Here is a 19,977-nt window from a genome sequence, read left to right as displayed (position 1 = left end):
ACCGTAAATGAAAAAAAAGCAAAAAAATTTAAAGCTAAAAAGAAAAAAAAAAAAAAAAAAAAAAAGAACTGGTGGAAATATAAAAGTTTGTGATGTGGAAACTGTTTTTTGTCTAAATGATTTGTTTGTTTCATACAGCAACACTTGGTAACACTTTATTTGAAGGGGGGTGAATAAGACTGTCATGACACTTTCATAAACATGACATAACACCTGTCATGAACATAAATAAGCCTTCATGAATATTTATGACTGTTGTCATAAAGTGTCATTCGGTAAATTATGACACTTTTAATACAAAGTTGACATTATTCAAAATGTCTTTGTTATGACAACTTGACATTAACCAATAAATCATTACTGTTTAAACTTTACCTTTACTAACATAAAGTTACCTGATTTTTAAAGTGCAATCAGTAATACTTTTATAACAAATTTATATCAGTGATGATTTCCTGGTTAATGTCAAGTTGTCATAACAAAGACATTTTGAATAATGTCAACTTTGTAATAAAAGTGTCATAATTTACCGAATGACGCTTTATGACAACAGTCAAATATTCATGAAGGCTTATTCATGTTCATGACAGGAGTTGTCATGTTTATGAAAGTGTCATGACAGTCTTATTCAACCCCCTTCAAATAAAGTGTTACCCAACACTTTTACATAAAGCTCACATTCTTTCAATTCAGTGTTCTGGAAAGTAAAGTTTTCGTAGAGCTTACACTTTTTCAAAAATAATCCTCATTATTTCCACAAACTTTAGTGTATTTTCATGGGATTTTATGTCAGAAAACAATACAAGGTAGTGCATAAATATTACGCTAAAAAAATTAACATTATCTTCAACAGAACAAACTCAGAGTCTGTATCTGTATTCAGCAAACCTGAATAAATACTTTTAGAAATACCACTCGCTGCAACCAGAGCATTTTCTGACAAAGGAACGAATCTTAAATATATTTCCTACTCTTGTTGCATGGATGTAAGGTGGATGTTTTTGCAGACAGTCCTGGTCTGAAACAGGAACTTATTCTTTCTGCATACTGTAAATGCTGCAATGTGCAAGTTTCACATCAACCATCAACATTCAACATTATTCTGAAAATAGACTATGTATAGAAAAACAAGGTAAAAAAAAAACAGATAAACCAAACCAACATAATCAAATAAACATTTTTCCAACGTAGTACATATTTGATACTTTTATGTTTGTGGTTGTAACCTGACAAAATGTCAAGAAGTTCAAGAGTATGTGACTAGCTTTACTTACAGCCATATCCCTTCACGACGGCGCGTTAGTGGCTAAGAAAATGTATTTGTTGTGGCAGATAAGTTGAAGTTGTGGTTTCCGTAGTGCCTCTCAGTCGTGCTGCTGTTAGCAGACTTTCCTCACAGTAAGACGGTTTCTGGTTAAAATTAGAGCGTCTCTGGTTTCGTGATTGTGTTCGTCTGTCTGGTGTGAATGGTGATCTGTTCTGGCCTGACAACGTGAATCGATGGAAGTCACTAAAGTCTAAGAAACTGTTTTTAGTCAAACCACAAATCACTACTGTTTGGTGAGTTTCAAGTAAGGCTTATTTTGTGCTGACTTAAATCTTAGCTCTGTCAAGGGGAGAGAGGACACTCTCCCTTTCTGCCTGACAACACATACAGTGATACTTGTTTCTTATTATATCCATTACACAGCTCAGGGACCCAAATAAAGCATGTCAAAGGTGTTGGGGACTCTAAGGAAGGAGGACATCTGGGACGTGTCCAAGATGCCTCCGTAAGTCTGAGGTATTAACTACCAGTGATGGCTACCAGTGTAGCCCTCATCCTGATTGGCGATGACAGATCGGCAGATATAGCTCTGCTAGAGTAACTCTACTCCCCCAGCTTCTGTTCGCTGAAGCCCTGCAATTAGCCGAACCCACGAAGGCCTGCGATTCGACATGCAAAAGCTACAGAGGAGACAATATACAATATTCCTTTTCTCCTGCATTTGTAGCGTTGTATTTTTTTTTTGTGTTAGTTCACTTTCTGCAGCCAGGTAAGCATATTTTTTCCTTAACGTGAAGCCAGCATTATCTACCAATGTACAGTTATTAGGGCAAAATATGATCCTGACACTTACTGAACAGATTCAGTTCACCGTTCACAGGACTTTGAAATAATGAATTAATCAAATCCCAGCAAGTTGAGCTTCTGCTCATCCATATTTAAACAGATTTTCAGACCAAGAAAATAATCAGCTGCAGTCAGACCAATTGAAAAGGTCTCCTTCTAATTCTCATGACATAATATGATTCCCTAATTTTAGTCTCGTCCTGCTTCTCCTCTGCATTGTTTCAGTCTAACTCAGCCTGTGCGTCACAGTCTGATTTGGGAAAGAAAATTCGCTTCATCCCAGCGTGATCTGCTTACTCAGACAGTTCATGGCCACGGAGAGGACAGGTGAAGCTGCTGAATCTGAATCAGCTCTTTAGGTGGCATAACAGCACTGGAGCTCACTCACACACCATGAATCTTTAATGACCTTTAGTGACTGGGAAAAAAAAAGATTGAAAAGTACATTATTGTCCTTTCACATATATCGTACAACGTATGAAAAAACTAGTTTAGCTCTCATCCTCAAGTGAAAGGAGAAAACAAAAACACTGAGCTTTGCTAAAGCAACCGTTTTTGATGGTGAACAAAACCTTGGCAGATAAATTAGAAGCTTTTTGCTGATACAATTACAAGTGAGTCAAATTTAATTACATTTCTAAAATATCTAACCTTAATCTTGGTAAAAAGCTTGAGTATTCACTTTGCTTCAGATAAATTGTGTTGTTGAAAACTTTTGCAAATCGGTTTTAGAGGTTTTCAGTAAGTACTGAGTTATCCAGCACTGAAAAGCACTTTTTAATTTGTGAACAAGATCATTAATTGTTGCATGGAGAGCTGAATATGCACGAGTAAAGTCGAGCTGTACAACAACACCAGATTTTATTGGTGTTGACTTTAGATGGCGGATTCAGTCCTGCTCTTACTGATTACCTTCATTTGCAGGTTAATGAAATCATACAACATTTCCAGAGTTAGAAATTAGACGCCACGTGATCAACTGATGTCCTCACTGACGATGTTAATCAAATCTAAAAGGGACAAAATATACTATTTTTTCCCCAGCGTATTGTCACATGTCAGACAGAGCCACGCAAAGGAATATCTAAACGACCGAGGAACAAGAAAAGGGATTTAAGGAGAAAATGAGAGCGAGAAAATGTTACTAAAATCCTTTTTCTTGCTAAGCAGGATGTGCTTTGATGTTTTATCTCCAGAGCGACAAAGGCACAGAAAGCAGATAGAGCGGGCTGAGGAGCCAAATCTACTGCGCTGAAGATGAGAAGCGGCGACAGGAAGAGGGGGTGGGAAGAAGCTGGAGAGACGGAGACGGTGCACAATGCGGACCCTGACAAAGGGAGAGGCAGTAAGACGAAAACTGATGAGGGAATTAAAACATTATCAAACAGGCAGGGAAACATGGAGCAGACCGGGAAAAGAGAGAGAGAGAGGAAGGGATGAGCGAGAGGAGTCCGGCGTGGCGCGGCGGCGGTGACGATGGCTAATGCAGCACACTGTGACGTCAACCTTGCAGCAGAGCTGAGCTCAACACTAGCAGGCTAATCTGTCCTCTGTGGCCTGCAATGAATTGCAGTGTTATAATTACAACACATGCGGGTAAAGCACCTGCCTCTCAAATGCCTCGCTTAGGCAACTGACCTCTTTCACTCTGCAGCCAGTACTAATGCTATACATCAACACAAGGATCAGGCATCACTAATTGTGCAAGTTTTGTTTTTCTGCTGCTCAGCAATGTCTCTTCTAATATTTATATTAGTTTTGATGAATTTAGTCATAAGCACAAGGGAGCCAAGTTGATGAGGAGCGTTGATGTTATGTTTGAAACCTCATAATCGGGTGTTGATTCATAGTGATGAATGAACAAAAGGGAAACATAGTGGTCACTTGGAGATCTATCAAACCAGCACCTTGCTGATTTAACAGAGCTCCGTCTGACTGACCCCTTGTGACAAAAGCTAATTTAAAATAATAAAAGTCTGGCAGCATTCTGGGTCGGTGTTGTAATTTATGCTAAGGACTGAGCTGCATGTTTCGTCTAAAGGCAGTCCGGCTTCAGCTCTTTACAATTGCTTCACCTTAACCGAGGGGCTAATCAGTCCAAGTTTTACTCATCAGGGTTTATTTCCAGTGTAGCAGCTGTCAGGATTGTCAATTCCTACGACATCTTCTGTCACACCACTCCAAGTCCAACAGGTTTATTTTTATTTTTGTTTTACTGTAACTTGTCATTTCAAGCCAATGATGCATGAAAGTGGGAATGATGGTGCTGCACATGGTAGACAGATGAGAAGGGGAAATGTTTTGACTGCATTGTCTGATATGCTCTCTATCACAGAGAAAAAGTGAGTTATAACTGCAGGTAATACTTGCATTTAGAGAGATTGGATATTGATTGGTTTAATAAGGCGGTCTGCGTTTATCAGCAGCTGTTTTGTACTGACAAAGGAAACAGAAACAGTAAAGCATTTTGCATCTTGTTAAGTTTATACTTCATAAACAACAGGTTTTGTCACTTCCTGCTCGACCTGTAGTAGCCACAGCACAAATTATTACTTTAGTTTTTTTGCTACACTTAAATCCAAAATATCTATTGAGGAGCAAAAATGCTGCAAAAATGCCTCCTATATCCTTTTTCTGTACCAAAAATAAACAGACATGCATCAATTTTATATATTCCCATTTAAAAATAACTTTTAGGTCTAGAAAACAATCAGTTATCTGTTTGCGGTTCCAGTCTTTAGTGACGCAGTGTTAACATCATCGCGCCTTCCTGGTGTGACTCATCCTGTGTCAGAAGAAAAGTGGGTTTTAAGCTAAATTATGCCCTAAGCATCTAAGTGAGTTCTGGTTATTTATTTATGCTTCAAACTCAAAAATATCTCCGTGTTTTGTATTGAATATTTAACGCCATGACGAAAAATAAGGCGGGTGCCTGCTTTTAAACTGCTGCAAACACCCACCACGGTGAGTAAGCCAAGAACTGCACTGAAAGCAGAACGTCCGTTCATTATTAAAGAATGTCCACAGTGCTTTAAGTTCCCAGTCTCTCAGGTTACTGTGGAAGGAGCTGTAGAGCTGCAGCAGAGCAGATGCTGCACGCAGCGTTACGAGAGCGGCGTGGACGAACAGGTGCTCCGGTTTAAGACTTCACACGCGGCCATCAAGAAGCCCCCTCAAGGATCTGTTTTATACATGAGTACTAAGTGAACTCAATGGATAAGAATGTAAATATAAACATGCTGGTGTGAATAAAAGTACTCTCCTGTCAAGAACACCAGATTCTTGTAGATTATGTGGGAACATGCAGGTCTGCACAAGAGATACACATAATTGATGGCTCCTTAAGGACAGAACAGGTCTAAGCTTCACATGACTCTCTCTCTTTTACACACACAACTGAGTTTAGCCCCGGGGGTGTCCAAAGTCGGTCCTCGAGGGCCGGCATCCTGCACGTTTCAGTTCTCTCCATGGTGGCACTAACAACCTTTTCAGCTTGTCAATGTTCCTCTTAGGCCTTCTGACGAGCCATCATTTGATCCAGGTGCGTTAAACCAGGGAGTGTCAGGGTCTGGGTTTTTTCTGTTTTTGTTTTTGTTTTTTCTTTTCGTTGGTTTTAGTTTTTGTTTTTCAAAGTACCTGCCATTTCCCATGGCATGCACTAGATGCCGCCAGGTCTCAGAGACCCTGGGATGCTGCAGGGGTAACTCCGTAGACACACCTGCAGCTCGTTTGGAGGACATGGACTGAGGATATAAGCAGCGGCTGAAGGACTTCTCATCGCCTGAGTGTTTGCTTACCTTGGTAAACATTGTTCCAGAGAAAGGCCCTCTGTGTTTTGCTCCGAGCTAACTCCTTGTTGTTTCTCCACGCCAGGTGAACCTGCAGTATCCTCGTCGTCCTCGAGTGTGCCGTCTGCCCCGAGGTTCTGAGTGAGCTTATGACTCCTGTTGTTAAGCGTTACCTTCCTCGTGTGTCCTCCCTCGACGCCACTGGTGTTACCAGCTGGACGCCACTCCTCGTGTGTTCGCCTTTCCCCCATCGTCAGTCCGTCTCCAGTGGATTCCCCTTCGGGACGCCAGAGGATCAACCGGTCTGAGCCCGAATCCATCTGGAGATTTGTTACAAGTGGACCAAGTCGGACTCCGCTCGTTCCGCCTCAAACAAACTTGTCCGCCCTCCAACGAAACCCTCTCATGCAGCGCTCTGTTTATTCATACTCGCCTTCAAACCAAGTAAGAACCTGTTCGTCTCATTCCTGGAAATCGCTCACCTTTCCCCACTAATCTGTTGTCTTTCATTGACAGTAAGACGACCCGGTCAGCTGTTCCAGTATACTCACCCTTTTCCCTCCTGGAATCAATAAACTCATTATTCATTTATTTGTCTCTCCTGATTGTGTTTTTGCATGTGGGTTCAAAAACTAAATACCGACATGACAGAGAACTAAGACATGCAGGATGCTGGCTCTCGGGGACTGACTCTGGGCACCCCTGGTTTGGAGGACAAATTCTTCACACTTGACCCCAAGAAAAGAGTCCCATTTCCAGCCAAAGCTGTACATTAGGTGTCTGATTCCTGTTAAAGGTTACTGTAACAAATAATAAACACAAGATGTTTCCATCTCTTAAAGCTGTAGTTGTCGAACCAAGACAGAAGAGCATTGACCTTACTTCTAGTGGTATTTTTGGTAAAGAGCCATGACATGGAGAACAAAAAACTCTCTCTTATGATGATTAAAATGTTTTGCTTCTCAGCCAAGGTGTTGAGGGAATCTGTTTTTGTGATCTTTTAATTGTCTTTGCTTCTTTTGTCCTATTTGCTTCAGCAGTCTGGGAACCCCCAAATACAAATGTGGTAATGGTTTCACAAATAAGGTTTAGATAAACCGCCATGTTGTTCTTGAAACTGGAGTTGTGTATTAAGACTGATCAGTCTACTTTGGTCTTGGCCCCAATCAGACTAGCCGCATGCTTCTGCATTTGGTGCCAACAAATCTGTATCTAATCTAAGTAAAGACCCTAAAAGAGTTACTGCAGGTAAGATACTTACTGCTTAGAAGCTCTTAACAGAACCTCACTTTGGAAAATCTGAACTATCCCCTCATAGGTCTTAAAAGTGATTTATCATGCTTCCTTAAACAAGTTATATCAGTTATATATATTTCAGGGATGAACAAATCATGTCCATCAATTTTTTTTGTGAAATTTCATAATGAAATGTTTTAGGACCTTTTATTACTTTAAATCAAAATAAGATGCAGCTGGCCACACCCTCAACTCAACGTTTACCCTCACAACATGAAAATAGTTGCAATTAGATGCACAACTAAACATCCGTACATCTTAGAAAAGCAGAAGTAGAACCTCCTGCACAACCAACATGAATGCAGTCATGTTTCTGGATGGCAGGTCACCAACAAAACACTTGTCTTTTCCAACAGCCATTGTACAGAGATAAAACCATGCAGCTAATCAAATGTCCTGGAGCTCAGCTTGGTTTGCTAGGAGACAGGCGGGGCTCAGCTGGGGTTGCTAGGTAACGGCAACTGTCGATTGTTACTTAACAACAGGGAAGTTTTTGAAAAGAAAATTATTTTCCAGATATAACTTATTGCCTAAAAATGACTGAGTGTTGATTTTAAGCACTTGAGTTGTTTTTAGAAGCAGTTGAAACCCAATCGAAAGTATAAAAACATGCAAAATGTCACAGGCCCCCTTTGAAGGTACTGTCACGTGCAGATCTTTAGAACATGCTAAATTACAGTACTGTCTTCTGAAAGAAACATGGACACCTTGATCAAAAGTTCTGTGCTAATCAGGAATTTGTTTTTACAAAATCAGTTTTCATCATGTAAAGAAGTGCAGTGAAAAACACGAAGCTTCCCCTGTTTACGTGTGACCACTAACGTTACGCTCTATAAACAGTCCAGTGGACTCAGCTCATGTCAGTCATGTCAAGCAGTAGGATTTGGAGCCTTGCGTTACGAGTTATTTGCTTTTCATCTTCAGTTAACGCTGCTGCCTCCTTAATGGGGACACTCGGATCTTTCATCTAAAGTTTCATGACTTCAGGCCTCTTTAGTTTCAGTGCCTCTGCACCGTGTTAGCAAAGCCCTGCCTGTCAAAACTGAAAGGCAGAAAACGTGCCTGATCAGCACCGGGGTGACCTGGAGGACGAGCTGTGGTTCCTCCTCCTGCTTCTCACCAACCCTCAAACATCTTACAGTCCATTAAAATCCCATCATAACGCCCCACAAACCAGTACTGTCATATTCACACGTTTGCAATGAACTCTTTAGGAAATGTTCCTGAAGTCAAGAGCCACTGGAGGTATTCTAATGTAGAGCCTCTGAAATATGTAAAACCAATCAGTTCCTTGTTTGCCTGACTCCATCTCTCTCTACATTACATGCTGATGCCACTTGTCGGCCAAAGGAAACGCTCTCCCTGACGCTGGCGTAAGTTAAGCAAGCAGGGATTTCTGTCCCCAACGCAACAAGCTAAAATTAGAACCGAGAAAGACTTTTCACTTTCCCCGGCTGTGCTGTCAGTCAGCGACCAACACAGGATTCTGAGAATTTATGCTTTAGGTCAACGTTTAAATAAACAAAGCTCTGGTGCAGTGACCCTAAGGATTTGGAAAAATATCGGTACATGATGGTCCACCGGTGGATGTTCAGCAATCCTTCTTCCTTCGGCTAACCGTTTTCAAAAAAATAAGCATCTTGACTACTAAAAATTAAACTGAATGCATTGAATCATTGTTCCATACAGGATAAACTCTTATCATCCTGTTTTTCTCTAAATGCAAATGATTTCAGAACTTCTGTGAGATTGTTTTAATTATGATTTTTCAGCCCTTTACAAATGTGACGTAATGTTTATTTTGAAAACAACTTCTCTTTTTCAAGCAGCAATGCCATCTGAATATTATTAATTATTCCAAACTCTCAGCCTGACGTCCTCAGAAATCTGAAGTCAGCCAAGCATTTGGTGAGCAAAAGCAAACAACAAACATAGCACACAACTAAATATAGCCCCAATATTTTAAGGGCATCATTAAAACGTAATATTTTGCAAAATACTGTTTGTGTCACAATGAATCCTAGTCGTCCAACCACCCATGAGGTAAAACATGGAGGACAATGGTGTGAGAATGCTTTTCTTCAACAAACCTCTGAAATAAAGTTATTAAAGTCAACAAAAAACCTTCCAACATAGCAAGAACGCTGAACACACAGCCAGAGCCTTAATGGGAAAGTTTTTATCAAAGTCCAGAACTAAATCCAAAACAGGCAAGAGTTGAATTTAAGGGAATCCAATCGAATGTAGCTTCAGCTATTTTGCAAATGAGAGTGGTTTAAAGTTTCAGTCCCTAGATGTGATAGAGATGCAGTCAAAAGTTCTGCAGGTTTATTTTTTGTTTGTTTGTTTGTTTACTGAGGAGCGTCTGAGTGCAAATACATTTCATAGTTTTTCTTTTACATACAAGATAACAAAAAATTACCCACTACTTTGGCTTGGTCTATCAGATAAAATCATTATTAAACATAAGTTTGTGGTTTTATTGTGACAAAGTTAGAAAAGCTGAAAGAGTGTGAATACGTCTGCAAGGTTTTGCGGAGAGTGCGAGCTTTCATACCTCTGAGTTGAAGCGTATTTGACAAACGTTGCAGGAGATTATCGGCCTCTTTGTTTTCACAATAGGCGGCCCGAAGGTATGCGTCATCACAGCCTTCTGGACCGGGTCCATCTGAGGAGAGACGAGCCAGAGGTCGCATCAAACATTCAGCAGCACACGGCAAATTCAGACGGCGTCATTCATCCCTCCTATAGAGCACATAAGGCTTTCCACTGAGGAAATGTGGACGGGAGTTGAAAGAGTGAAGGTGAACGACGGGGGAAGCAGCAGAGGAGGAAAGCAGGTCTAACAGAGAGCTGGAGATCAATCAGTGATTTAATGTCAGCAATCTTTTTCATTCACATCAGGGTCAGAGAGCCCTGATTACAACCCCCAACAGTTCTTGGTGATATTGATTCATGTACCAAACATTTAGTTTTCATTTTATTGTCAAAAACTCATTGTATTTGTATAGCAAATTTCAGCAAGGAAGCATTTCAAAGAGCTTTGCATCATAAAAATACAAAGATACAAATAGAGCACACAACACGTGTGAATTTTTGTTAAAAAAAAAATTCAAAATAAAATGCAACTTTGTGACTGGAATTATGAAAAAAGTGGATAGAAAGTGCAAAAAAAAATCAACAGTGGAATGAAAAAAAAAACCCACAGAAAAAGACATGCACGTTTTTTTTAATACATTCCATATTTAAAACATTGTGCTATAACCTAAAATTACAGCGCCTAACCCAGTCATTTCTAAATGAAGCGCATACATGTGGCCTGTTCTTTTCATTGAAGGGTTTTCCTGCTATTCTTTTCCAGCCGACTCGTATGAGCGCCCTGACCTGTTGGTGGGGTTTGAACAACCACAGATCTGGGTGTTGCCTTGGTTAAACAGCCAACAGTACACTGAGGTTTTACTCAGCCTATCATCTCCGGCTCACGCTGAATGCATGTTGCTATATTAGATCGTTTACACCACGAAGCCTCGGGCGGCATCGGGAGCTCTGTAATTGGTCTGAAATCCTGAACGTTGGTTCAATAAACTGCAGATACCTTCACGGTGTCTATAGAAGTAGTTGTGTTATTTATGGAAGGCTGTTAATTCGTGTAGCTGAGTAGCAGCAACTCAGTGATTCACAGGAGAAAAACATAAGAAGGAAAAACAAGAACATTGCTGTGGGACAGTAAAGGAAAATAAAGAAAAGTTACTACAGACAAAATCATTGATGTTCCAGTTATTATTAATCAAAGGCAACTCTAAACAAAGGATTTAAAGGAATTCAGTGTTTAAAACACTTTTGCAGTTTTCTGGAAGTTTCTTTCAGATTAGAGGCACAGAGAAGCTGGATGCTGCTTCTCCGTGTTTGGTTCTGGCTCTGGATGCAGAGCAGACCTGCTTTGCTCTGTTTTTGCCCATTTTTCTCTGGGCCAAACTAAATCAGACTGAACATTGAGCATCCATGAATAGTAATTTTACAAGACCATTCGTTCAAGTGTTTACCCAAACAACAGGCTGCTGCCTGTTCCACTGTGGGGACGAAGCAACCATGTCCATCTGCACCAAAGAGTTAAATTCACTCTAAGAAACTGCTGCTGCATTCATGTTTTTAATGCAGGTTTTGTAGCTGCGAGCGCGGAACAATGAGACACATACTCTGTTTCTTACTTTAATCCACAGTCTGATTGATGTTTCCCGCATTGCATCTTCTCGCTGCACTTCTTTGGCCACCTGTTCTCGTCAGGATCTCCATCTGTACACCTGTCCCCACTGTTACGACCTCATTAACTTATTTTATCTACTCCCTGTCTCCTCTTTCACTCTCTCATACACTGGAGCTTTTGTTCCACCTGCACTCTGTCCTGTTTGCTTCGTATCGCATTTTTCACTACGCGGCGCTTGGATTGGTTGACATTACTTAGTTTTAATTGTTGTAAATCCTAAATTAAGTAAGACTGAACTCATTTACTGCATTGGCGCATTAAAGATTTAGTCATCCTCAGTCTGCTCTTCAGGTAACGATCCAGACTTTTGGCATTTTGCCTTATTCTCCTCTTTGATCTCTTAAGGAAAAACTCTAGAGAAATTCAGTTTGTGAGATCATCAAAAAATGTCACAGTTTAGGATTAGATTTTCTTTGTGTCATCTTGAGATTGGTTGCTTTCTAATTGAAGTAACGAAACTCCTTTTGTGAGGATGACATAAGAAAGTCAGTTTCCTCTTTAGTAGAAGCTAAAATAAGAGTATTTAGTTACATTCATCTGTGTGTGTTTTAATGACAGTTTAAGTTTATTTCTACATCACAAACAGATCAAAGGAAATGACATTCTGTCATGATTCAAGAAGAAAATATGAAGATAAGAAACAGTCTTTATTGATCAGTGCATTAATGTTAAAGATCATGAGCGTAAAATTTATAGTGAACAGTAGGGCTGTGTAATTTTATCGATTCTATGATGTTTATCGATATGTAATTATCGATTTTTCATCGGTGAGTATTGATAAATTAAGTCCTGTTTTCAGTTTTATGTCAAATCCACATGAATTAAATGAGAGCTATCACACATGACACTTTTTACCCAGTTGCACATGTAGATTAAAAATTACATGTTACAAAACAACCACTTACAATTAATTTAATAATGAAATAGATAAGTTACTTTCTCTAATATAAGTGAATAAGACAAAAATGTTCCCTTTCTGCATAATCAGATACACAAAGCCACACAATTAACATTTGAACAAAACATTTATTACACCATCAGTTCAATTAATTTAATCCAAGTCTATGAAAGAGACACAAAATGTCACCAAAATCCCTCCGTCCCTCTAAAATCTTTCAGAAAATCCTAAAAATGTATCTAATTGTATCATTTACTGAATATTGTGATATATATTGTATCGTGAACATAATTTCATGTGTCGTCTTGTATTGTGAGATTAGTGTATCGCTGCAGCCCTAATGAACAGTGAAACTGGTAAATCGTTTTTATGAAATTTGTAATAAATTGTTTTTTTTTGTCTTAAGTTAATTTGATACAATTGTTTCGAGACTGCAGACTTTCCAGCTGATGATTTCAAAAAGAACAGAAAAACTTTACGTTTGTCTCCATACAAACACCAAGTATTCTCTGTAACCTCTAAAGCCAAACCTCAGGCTAGATGCTACGATTTAAATATGTAGCTGAGGACGACAAAATCATAGACTTTGTAGTAAATGTTCCCAGCACAAAGAGAGAGTGACTTGAATTAAGGCGCTTTGACGCCAGTGGTCACCCTAAATGTCGTCAACGAAGCGGGATGAATCACAAAGCTTTGCAGGGGTCGGTCTGTCTGAGTGCATGCAGATGAGAACACTGATATTGTGTTTATGCATCTCTGTTTGCGACCAGCTTGACCTTCACATGAAACCCAATCTGGAAATGAAAAGGAGCCGCAGAAAATGCTGACTGCGGAGAACACAGCCTGTGCCTCTTATTCGATTGATTAGCTGTAACTCATTTTATTGCAGCAAACCACTCGGCTGTGCTTCTTTTCAATCACGCTGAAACCAGCTGTGCTGAATAGAAAAACAGCTGTCACCCCCATCATTTCAGATGACACAATGTACAATAAGATAAGATGGGCTTTATTGTCCTGCTGGGAAAAATCCGCCTTGGTATAAATAAAACACAAACACAAACAATGGACTAAACTGTAAATCGTGCAACCACCTCTAGGAAGTTTGCCCTGCAGAGCAAGTGCAGAGTTAATGACACAAACAGACAGGGACAGACTCACTGTACATATTTTAACCTAAGTGCAGAGGGACAAGGGAATGCTAGAAGCAATTACTGCATCTCTGGGGGGCCTTTTACTGCCGGCCCAAAGCAGGAATCTCATACTCTGAATTCAACCACATGGCTAGGAACTAATATTATTCCATAAACTTGTCTAATTATCGCTTGTGAAAAAAATGACCTAAAGTCTGGAACATTGGCAAAGTTACAAGTTAGTGTTTTTGGGATGTGTGTAAGTCAGATGACCTCAGCCAACAAATCTCTCTAAGTCTGACGTTTTGGTTGCCAGGAGTGAGATGGTATTTCTAAGACGTCGCTGGTTCAGCCTATACTGATGTAAAGCTGAGAGCTTTCAGCTGTTGTATCTACGTTGAGTCTCTTGAAGACAGGAAGGATTTCTTCAAGCCCAAATATGTGACAAAGTTGGATAATATCAATTATTGGACTGGATTATAAACCTAAAACCTATAAACCTCATTGTTACCTTCTCGGGCATCTAAAATCCAGTATCCTTCACTTCTTGTTATATATGTATGTATTTCAACATATGTCTGTCTGTAACATAGAGATTTATTGAGATTTCTGTGTCAATGCATGACCACAGAAAATCAGAGACACCAAATTAGTGTTTCTATAATATCAGTAGATGCATCAGCATTTTCTCCAATTTGGTGCAGAAATAACAGAGGATGTTGTATTAGGTTATTGCTGAAGGGCGTAAATGATGCTCAGTTTTTGTCTGAACTGTACTCTGGGTTCAGGTGTTACAGAATCTGCGATCAGTGTAGTTCATTCGGGTCTTTATGTTGCAGTCTAAGCTGGTCATATTGATGTAAAATAAGAATGAATAATTCTCCTTTTTGTCTCCACACTGTGTAAAAAACCTCTGTTCAGTCTAGAGTACTCCAGTTCACTCTAAATATTTCAGATGTTGAACTGGAGATGCTCCAAAATGCCACATTCCTTCTAATCGCTGAGACCAACTTTACTGTCATGATATCTGAACTGTACAAGCTAATGTTCTCAAAGCTTATGGTAGACAGAGGTAGACATAGTAATGCACCATCTCTATTTGTGAATGAATTTGTCGAGCGTTTAAAATCGTAAAATGGTGAAAGATGGGTTATTTTGAACTTTGTTAGCGCTACAACAATTAGCATCTCCCAGTGGTTTTTCAACATGTTGAACTCTTAATGTCATTCCCAAATCCAAGACTTGACTTGTAATTTTTAAAAAAGCAAATGAAAAGGTGTGTGCTGTGAAATGAACATTTAAATGCATGATAGACGTTTCTGCTTCCCTTTAATGAATAGAATGACGCCCTGGTGGAGAGCCATAAATCAAAATATCAAAACTGACACCAAATTTGATTTGACAATTAGATGGTATTTAAACGGGAGCATCTGGGTTTTGTTTGCATTATTGGTATCTCTTTTTTACAGCTCTGGAAAAAACTAAGAGAGCACTTAAAATGATCAGTTCTCTGATGTTACTTTTTATATGTAAATGTCTGAGTAAAATGAACATTGACTGACAACATGTCTCTGAACTTCCCAGCAAAAACTTAGTATTTATTTGCAGAAAATGAAAATTGGTCAAAAATAACTAAAATGATGCAGAGCTTTCAAACCTCAAATGATGCAAATAAAACAAGTTCATGTTTATTTAGAAACAACAAAACTGATGTTTTAACTGAGGAAGAGTTCAGAAATCAACATTTGGAGGAATAACCAGGAGGTTTTTAATGGGGTTCAGTGCAGTGGACTCTTAAGTTTTCCTGGAACTGTTGATGTACAAAAAGTCTGAATAATTGTTTTAAAATGTCTGTCTTGTTCTGTGCTTGTCTCTGAACTGGCGTTCAGATTTTCTTCATGAAAACACGATTACATTCAGTCCACGGTAGAGCTGATGTGAACGGAGCCTTTAATAAAACAAACCCAAATTATTTGTAGTAGGCAACCAGGAGCATATTTATAGTGTTAATTGGGTGGTTTATTGTTTTATCTCATAGTCTCCTAATAGCAATTTGTGTGTTTTCCTCTATAAATATTGCAAAAGTAATTTCAATTTTGATCAAAAGTACCAGAAGTTGTTCCTGTCCATTTTATCAACATCCAAACTTTAAATGCTCGTCTATTCTCGCCTTTGGAGGTAAATGGTAGTGATTCAAAGACACATCACTGTGTCCACATGCTGGAGTGTGAGAACTCACGGCGTTAAAGTTGTGGAAGAGGCCGATGCCGGCCGGATGAGGCGACTCCAGGGGAAACTGGAGGAAAGGCTTCATGTCCAGAGGCGGCGGGAGGACAGGTGGGTTCCTGAGGAAGGCAGGGACCGGCGCCGGTCGGTTTACACTTCCTGTTGTAGATAGAGAAGAAAGCAAAACATTACATGCTTAGATGATGTAAATCAATACATCTAAGTCCCTGTATATCATCCTGGAAAGAGAAAACAAGAGTATGGAAAAGTACTTTTGTTCATTTCCTGTCTAAATCATCCCATTTGTTTCCAAAAGAAACTTTTGCCACACGAGCAAAACTCAAGTCAAAAGGACTCATGGACCAAGAATAAAAAATTACAAATTACAGTATTATTGTTATTTTTTTTTTTTATTCCCACCGGAGCCAAAACTTAAAAAGGAATTTGCTATATTAAAATAAATGCTTGTAGTTTTCTAATTTTGTTTAAACTCAGTTGAACAGATTTAATCTCTGCGGTTCTAATCTGCGCTGTTTGGGTCACATTTCTTTCAAAGCACTTGCTTTATTTAGCCAAATTTAATAAATCAAGTAGAAGGCGATTTGGGTGCAGATGTCGGCTTTTCAGTAAAACTCTGTGAATAAATGAACTGTAAAAGTTTCATTGTAAAAATATGAATATTTTGTGCTGTTGCTCGTAGCATTTTCAACTGTAAGGAAACTGAGTTGGTAATAATTTTACCCTGATTAAAAACAAAACGTTCAATGAACAAACCTGTATCATTTTTGACCTGCAGTAGGGGTTGACACAGATAAATCAGTCCAAGGGCCACAAATGGCCCCGAATATTCCTGAATTAAGCTTCGCTGACTGATGCTGAATGCAAAACAACTCACAACTCGTTTTTCTCCTTCGGTGTTTAAAATGGAGTAGGTTTGCTCTAAACCCACTCCATCATCTTCTCCACCTCTTCCCACCCCACCTCTCCTCTCCTCACTTTACTCCCAGTAGCTCAGCGGCAGTGAACGCTGCTCTTGAGGAGTCTGCTGTGACGGGCAGGAGGGCTAAGCTCCTTAAGCCTCGCAGCTGGGCCGCTGCAGATATCAGTCTATACTCAAATTCTCTGTCTCTCTCTCTCCAAGCTCTGTTTTCTGTTTCCATTTCATGGTCGCTTACTCCACCTGCCTCTGGCTCCCTTGTTCGCCCTCTCAGCCCAGCACCGATTCTTGTGTTCTGTTCATCTACATTTTTCACAGCTGTTCCAATGTTTCTTTTCTGGATTTTGCAGATAATCGGTCAAAGAACTCGGAGTAACATTTTCTGTGGTCATTATAGACAGTCAGCATTGCTTGATTCTGCCATTTTATGATGAATACTCAACATTTTGTGTTCAGAAATTTTGATGACAAAAGAGGATGCTCCTTGTTTTGGCAACATTAAAAACTTGAAGGACTTAGAGGGGAAACCCTTCTTGTGGTGATGCCGTTTTGTGTCTCAACCTGCTTCCATTTTGTTTCAATGTACTTAACCATTGCAAATTATTTTATTTCTCCTGGTGGTTTGGATATTAATAAGCTATGATCATAAACCATCATTGAAATGAATATAGATCTCATTTATAATTTATTAGTTACTGTGTATTTGTGCTGCATCTCATTTCTAGTTGATATTAAACATCCCTAATGCAGGAATGAATTGGTGCCAAAACTGCTAAAATATTAAATGTTCAGTTGCCTAGTTGACCAAAGTGCTTCACAGAGCAATTTGTGTATTTTTCTGTGGAACAAAATGGTCAAATTTAAATGCATAATTTTTTTTACGTGGTCCTCTTGACTCTAGAGGGCCACGTAAAAGGACCTTCAGCAACATTTGTGTGCTTAAAAATTAATTTTATCAATTAAATCAAAGTCTAATTTACTGCCAAACATTCATCAGATGCAGAGATAACAATTAATTTCTATGTTAACAGTTTGTTAATGGGTCATTTTATCATCTCGTCCTTTGAGGATTCATGATCTCGTTATGAACCAAAATGAAAATGAGTTTGACAATCCGCTGTTCAAACTCAGGAAGGGAGCATCACTGTTTGACTGTGCAATAAATCACGGTGTTAGAAAACATTTGTGCTTAGAGCTTTGAGCTTAAATGGGATTTAAAATACAGAATTCAAAGCGTCTGGGATCATGTGGGGCAAAAGGTTAGACGTCATCACGTTCCCAGAAAGAAACGTCTTTTTTTTTGCATATAAAAACACTGCGTGACTTTATATGCAACAATAACTAATGTAACAGGCATTTTTACAAAGTAATAACTCCTGAACTTTGACAAAACTGTTCAGATCTGCAGAACCAGAAATGCCAGCAGGTGGATCAATACCAGCGATGGATGTTGACAGGCTTAAGTAAAGTGTGAGAGAAACACATTATTCTGTGGACTGTGGCAGATTTAATGCGTAATATTCAGCCTGACGCAGGGCACTTTAATAGTGTCCAGCTTCTGTCAGTCTCTGTGTGTCCCTCACTCTGCTGTCCATAACCGGGACCTTACCTTTTAATAATACTTCACACACAGTTCGATCATCATCAGTAGCGATGGCAGATTAATTTTGGCCTTTTTAACATTTGTACAAACGTGCCTTTTTTCGAAATGGGATGACACACAACATGCAACTTAAAAGTTAAAGCAAGATCTGCAGTTAGGTGTTCTGATTAAAGTAAAGTTAAGAGTAAAAGTGTGTCAGTCTCATACTGTCTCAACATCTCAAGACATTAATGCTAATCCCAGCTACCCTAAAATGAGAAAGTTTAGTCTTTTTTAATGTTGTGTCTCTTCATACGGAGTATGCACAGGTACATCTCAAATACTTTTAAAAGATTTATTTTAGTCAAGTATTTCAGATAACGAAGCACACAATTGCAATTTGATGGTAATGAGCCAACAGATGATAAAAACCCAACATTCAATGTGTCAGAAAATTAAAAAGAGAAACATTTTGTGTCACACCCTCATCAGCAAATTATCTCAAAGGTTTCCTGAGCCTCTAAATGGTCCCTCAGTCTGGGTCAGATGTCCAGAAGGCAGGAACTGACAGCCTCCACATCACATAAATCACAAAAGGTCAGAGCTGATGCAGCTGCTGTATCCAAACATATTGATAGAAAGTTGAGTGGAAGGAAAAAGTGCACAGGGATAATCATTCCTAAAGTCAAATCACTCCTGAACCAGAAACAACATTATAAGCATCTTAATCATTACAAGAATTGGTATTGTTGAAATATTTCTCTCTATGTGTGATGAATTTTTTTAATACATAAATTTCACTCTCTAAAATGAGTGAAAAAAATATATTGTATTATTTTTGAGAGATATATCTGTAAGTATCTCTTTTTAGCACATTTTCTAATTTTGAGCATAAATATACAAGGATATTTTGTATGTACCTAAAACAGAACTTCCCAAAATGTTTTCCTAAATATGTTTTGCTCAGCAGAATCTGGAAATCTGCAGTCGGCTGTGTTTAGATCAGCTTACGGCGCATTTAAAACAGCAGCTCATCCAGGTGGTCGCTTAATCTAAACTGTATTCAGGCGGTTCGTCTGTAATGTTTCAGCTGTGAGGTTTAATACCGGCATCAACACTGTTTCCCTTCAGGTTAATGAAGCTTATTCCTGACGCGCTTCTGGTAAATCTGAAGCTCATTTTACGCTACATTACAAGTGAAAGGTCACAGCCCGTCTTCTGTTATAAATCTCTATTTAAGATGCAGACGCTTACACCGGAGGGAGGTTCTGTACAGTTCTGCACCATCGCAGAGCCGCTCGGTTTGGTGTGTGTGCGAGCGTGGCAGCACCGTCCCCCCTGACCTACCCTCCTTCTGAGTGATTTACAATGACATCAGATAAGCGAAACGGCGTGACTCTTCAGCAGCAAACACGCCGGGAGGGGTGGGAGCATTGATCGGACACATTCTGAGGAGCGTTAAAGTGTTAAAGAGCTGCCAAACTCAATAAATCCAGGCACCACTATCCACGGCTCCTTCACGAAAACGAAAACGAATACCATCTCACCGACTTTCCCTTTTCTAATGCAAATGTTTGGGTGATAAAAAGATCAATGCTCGTGTAATGGCTTATTGAATTGTTTTTTGTGTGTTGTGATCAAAAGGGTGTTTGGTCAGAAATGAAGAGAAAACTAAAGAAAAACAGATTTTTTTTTTCAGTTTCCCAAACCACATTGCAGACACACACACACACACACACACAC

At 39.2% G+C, this 19,977-nt stretch overlaps 1 protein-coding gene across 2 annotated transcripts in view; it reads right to left on the bottom strand.

Moving 5' to 3' along the window:
* LOC106954434 (zinc finger protein 385A-like) overlaps positions 1 to 19,977 on the bottom strand; it is a 50,429-nt gene that overhangs the window by 10,710 nt on the left and 19,742 nt on the right. For both annotated transcript variants that reach the window (XM_015043914.1, XM_015043915.1), the window contains exons 2-3: positions 15,729 to 15,874; positions 9,755 to 9,865 (exon numbers count right to left, since the gene is read on the bottom strand). In XM_015043914.1, coding sequence (XP_014899400.1) covers positions 9,755 to 9,865; positions 15,729 to 15,874 — 257 coding nt within the window. The remainder of the gene's footprint in view (positions 1 to 9,754; positions 9,866 to 15,728; positions 15,875 to 19,977) is intronic.

The sequence above is a fragment of the Poecilia latipinna genome, unplaced genomic scaffold, assembly GCF_001443285.1.
Source record: "Poecilia latipinna isolate Pla-1442-1.1 unplaced genomic scaffold, P_latipinna-1.0 Scaffold656, whole genome shotgun sequence".
Taxonomy (NCBI): domain Eukaryota; kingdom Metazoa; phylum Chordata; class Actinopteri; order Cyprinodontiformes; family Poeciliidae; genus Poecilia; species Poecilia latipinna.
This window is presented reverse-complemented; position numbering and strand designations above follow the sequence as displayed.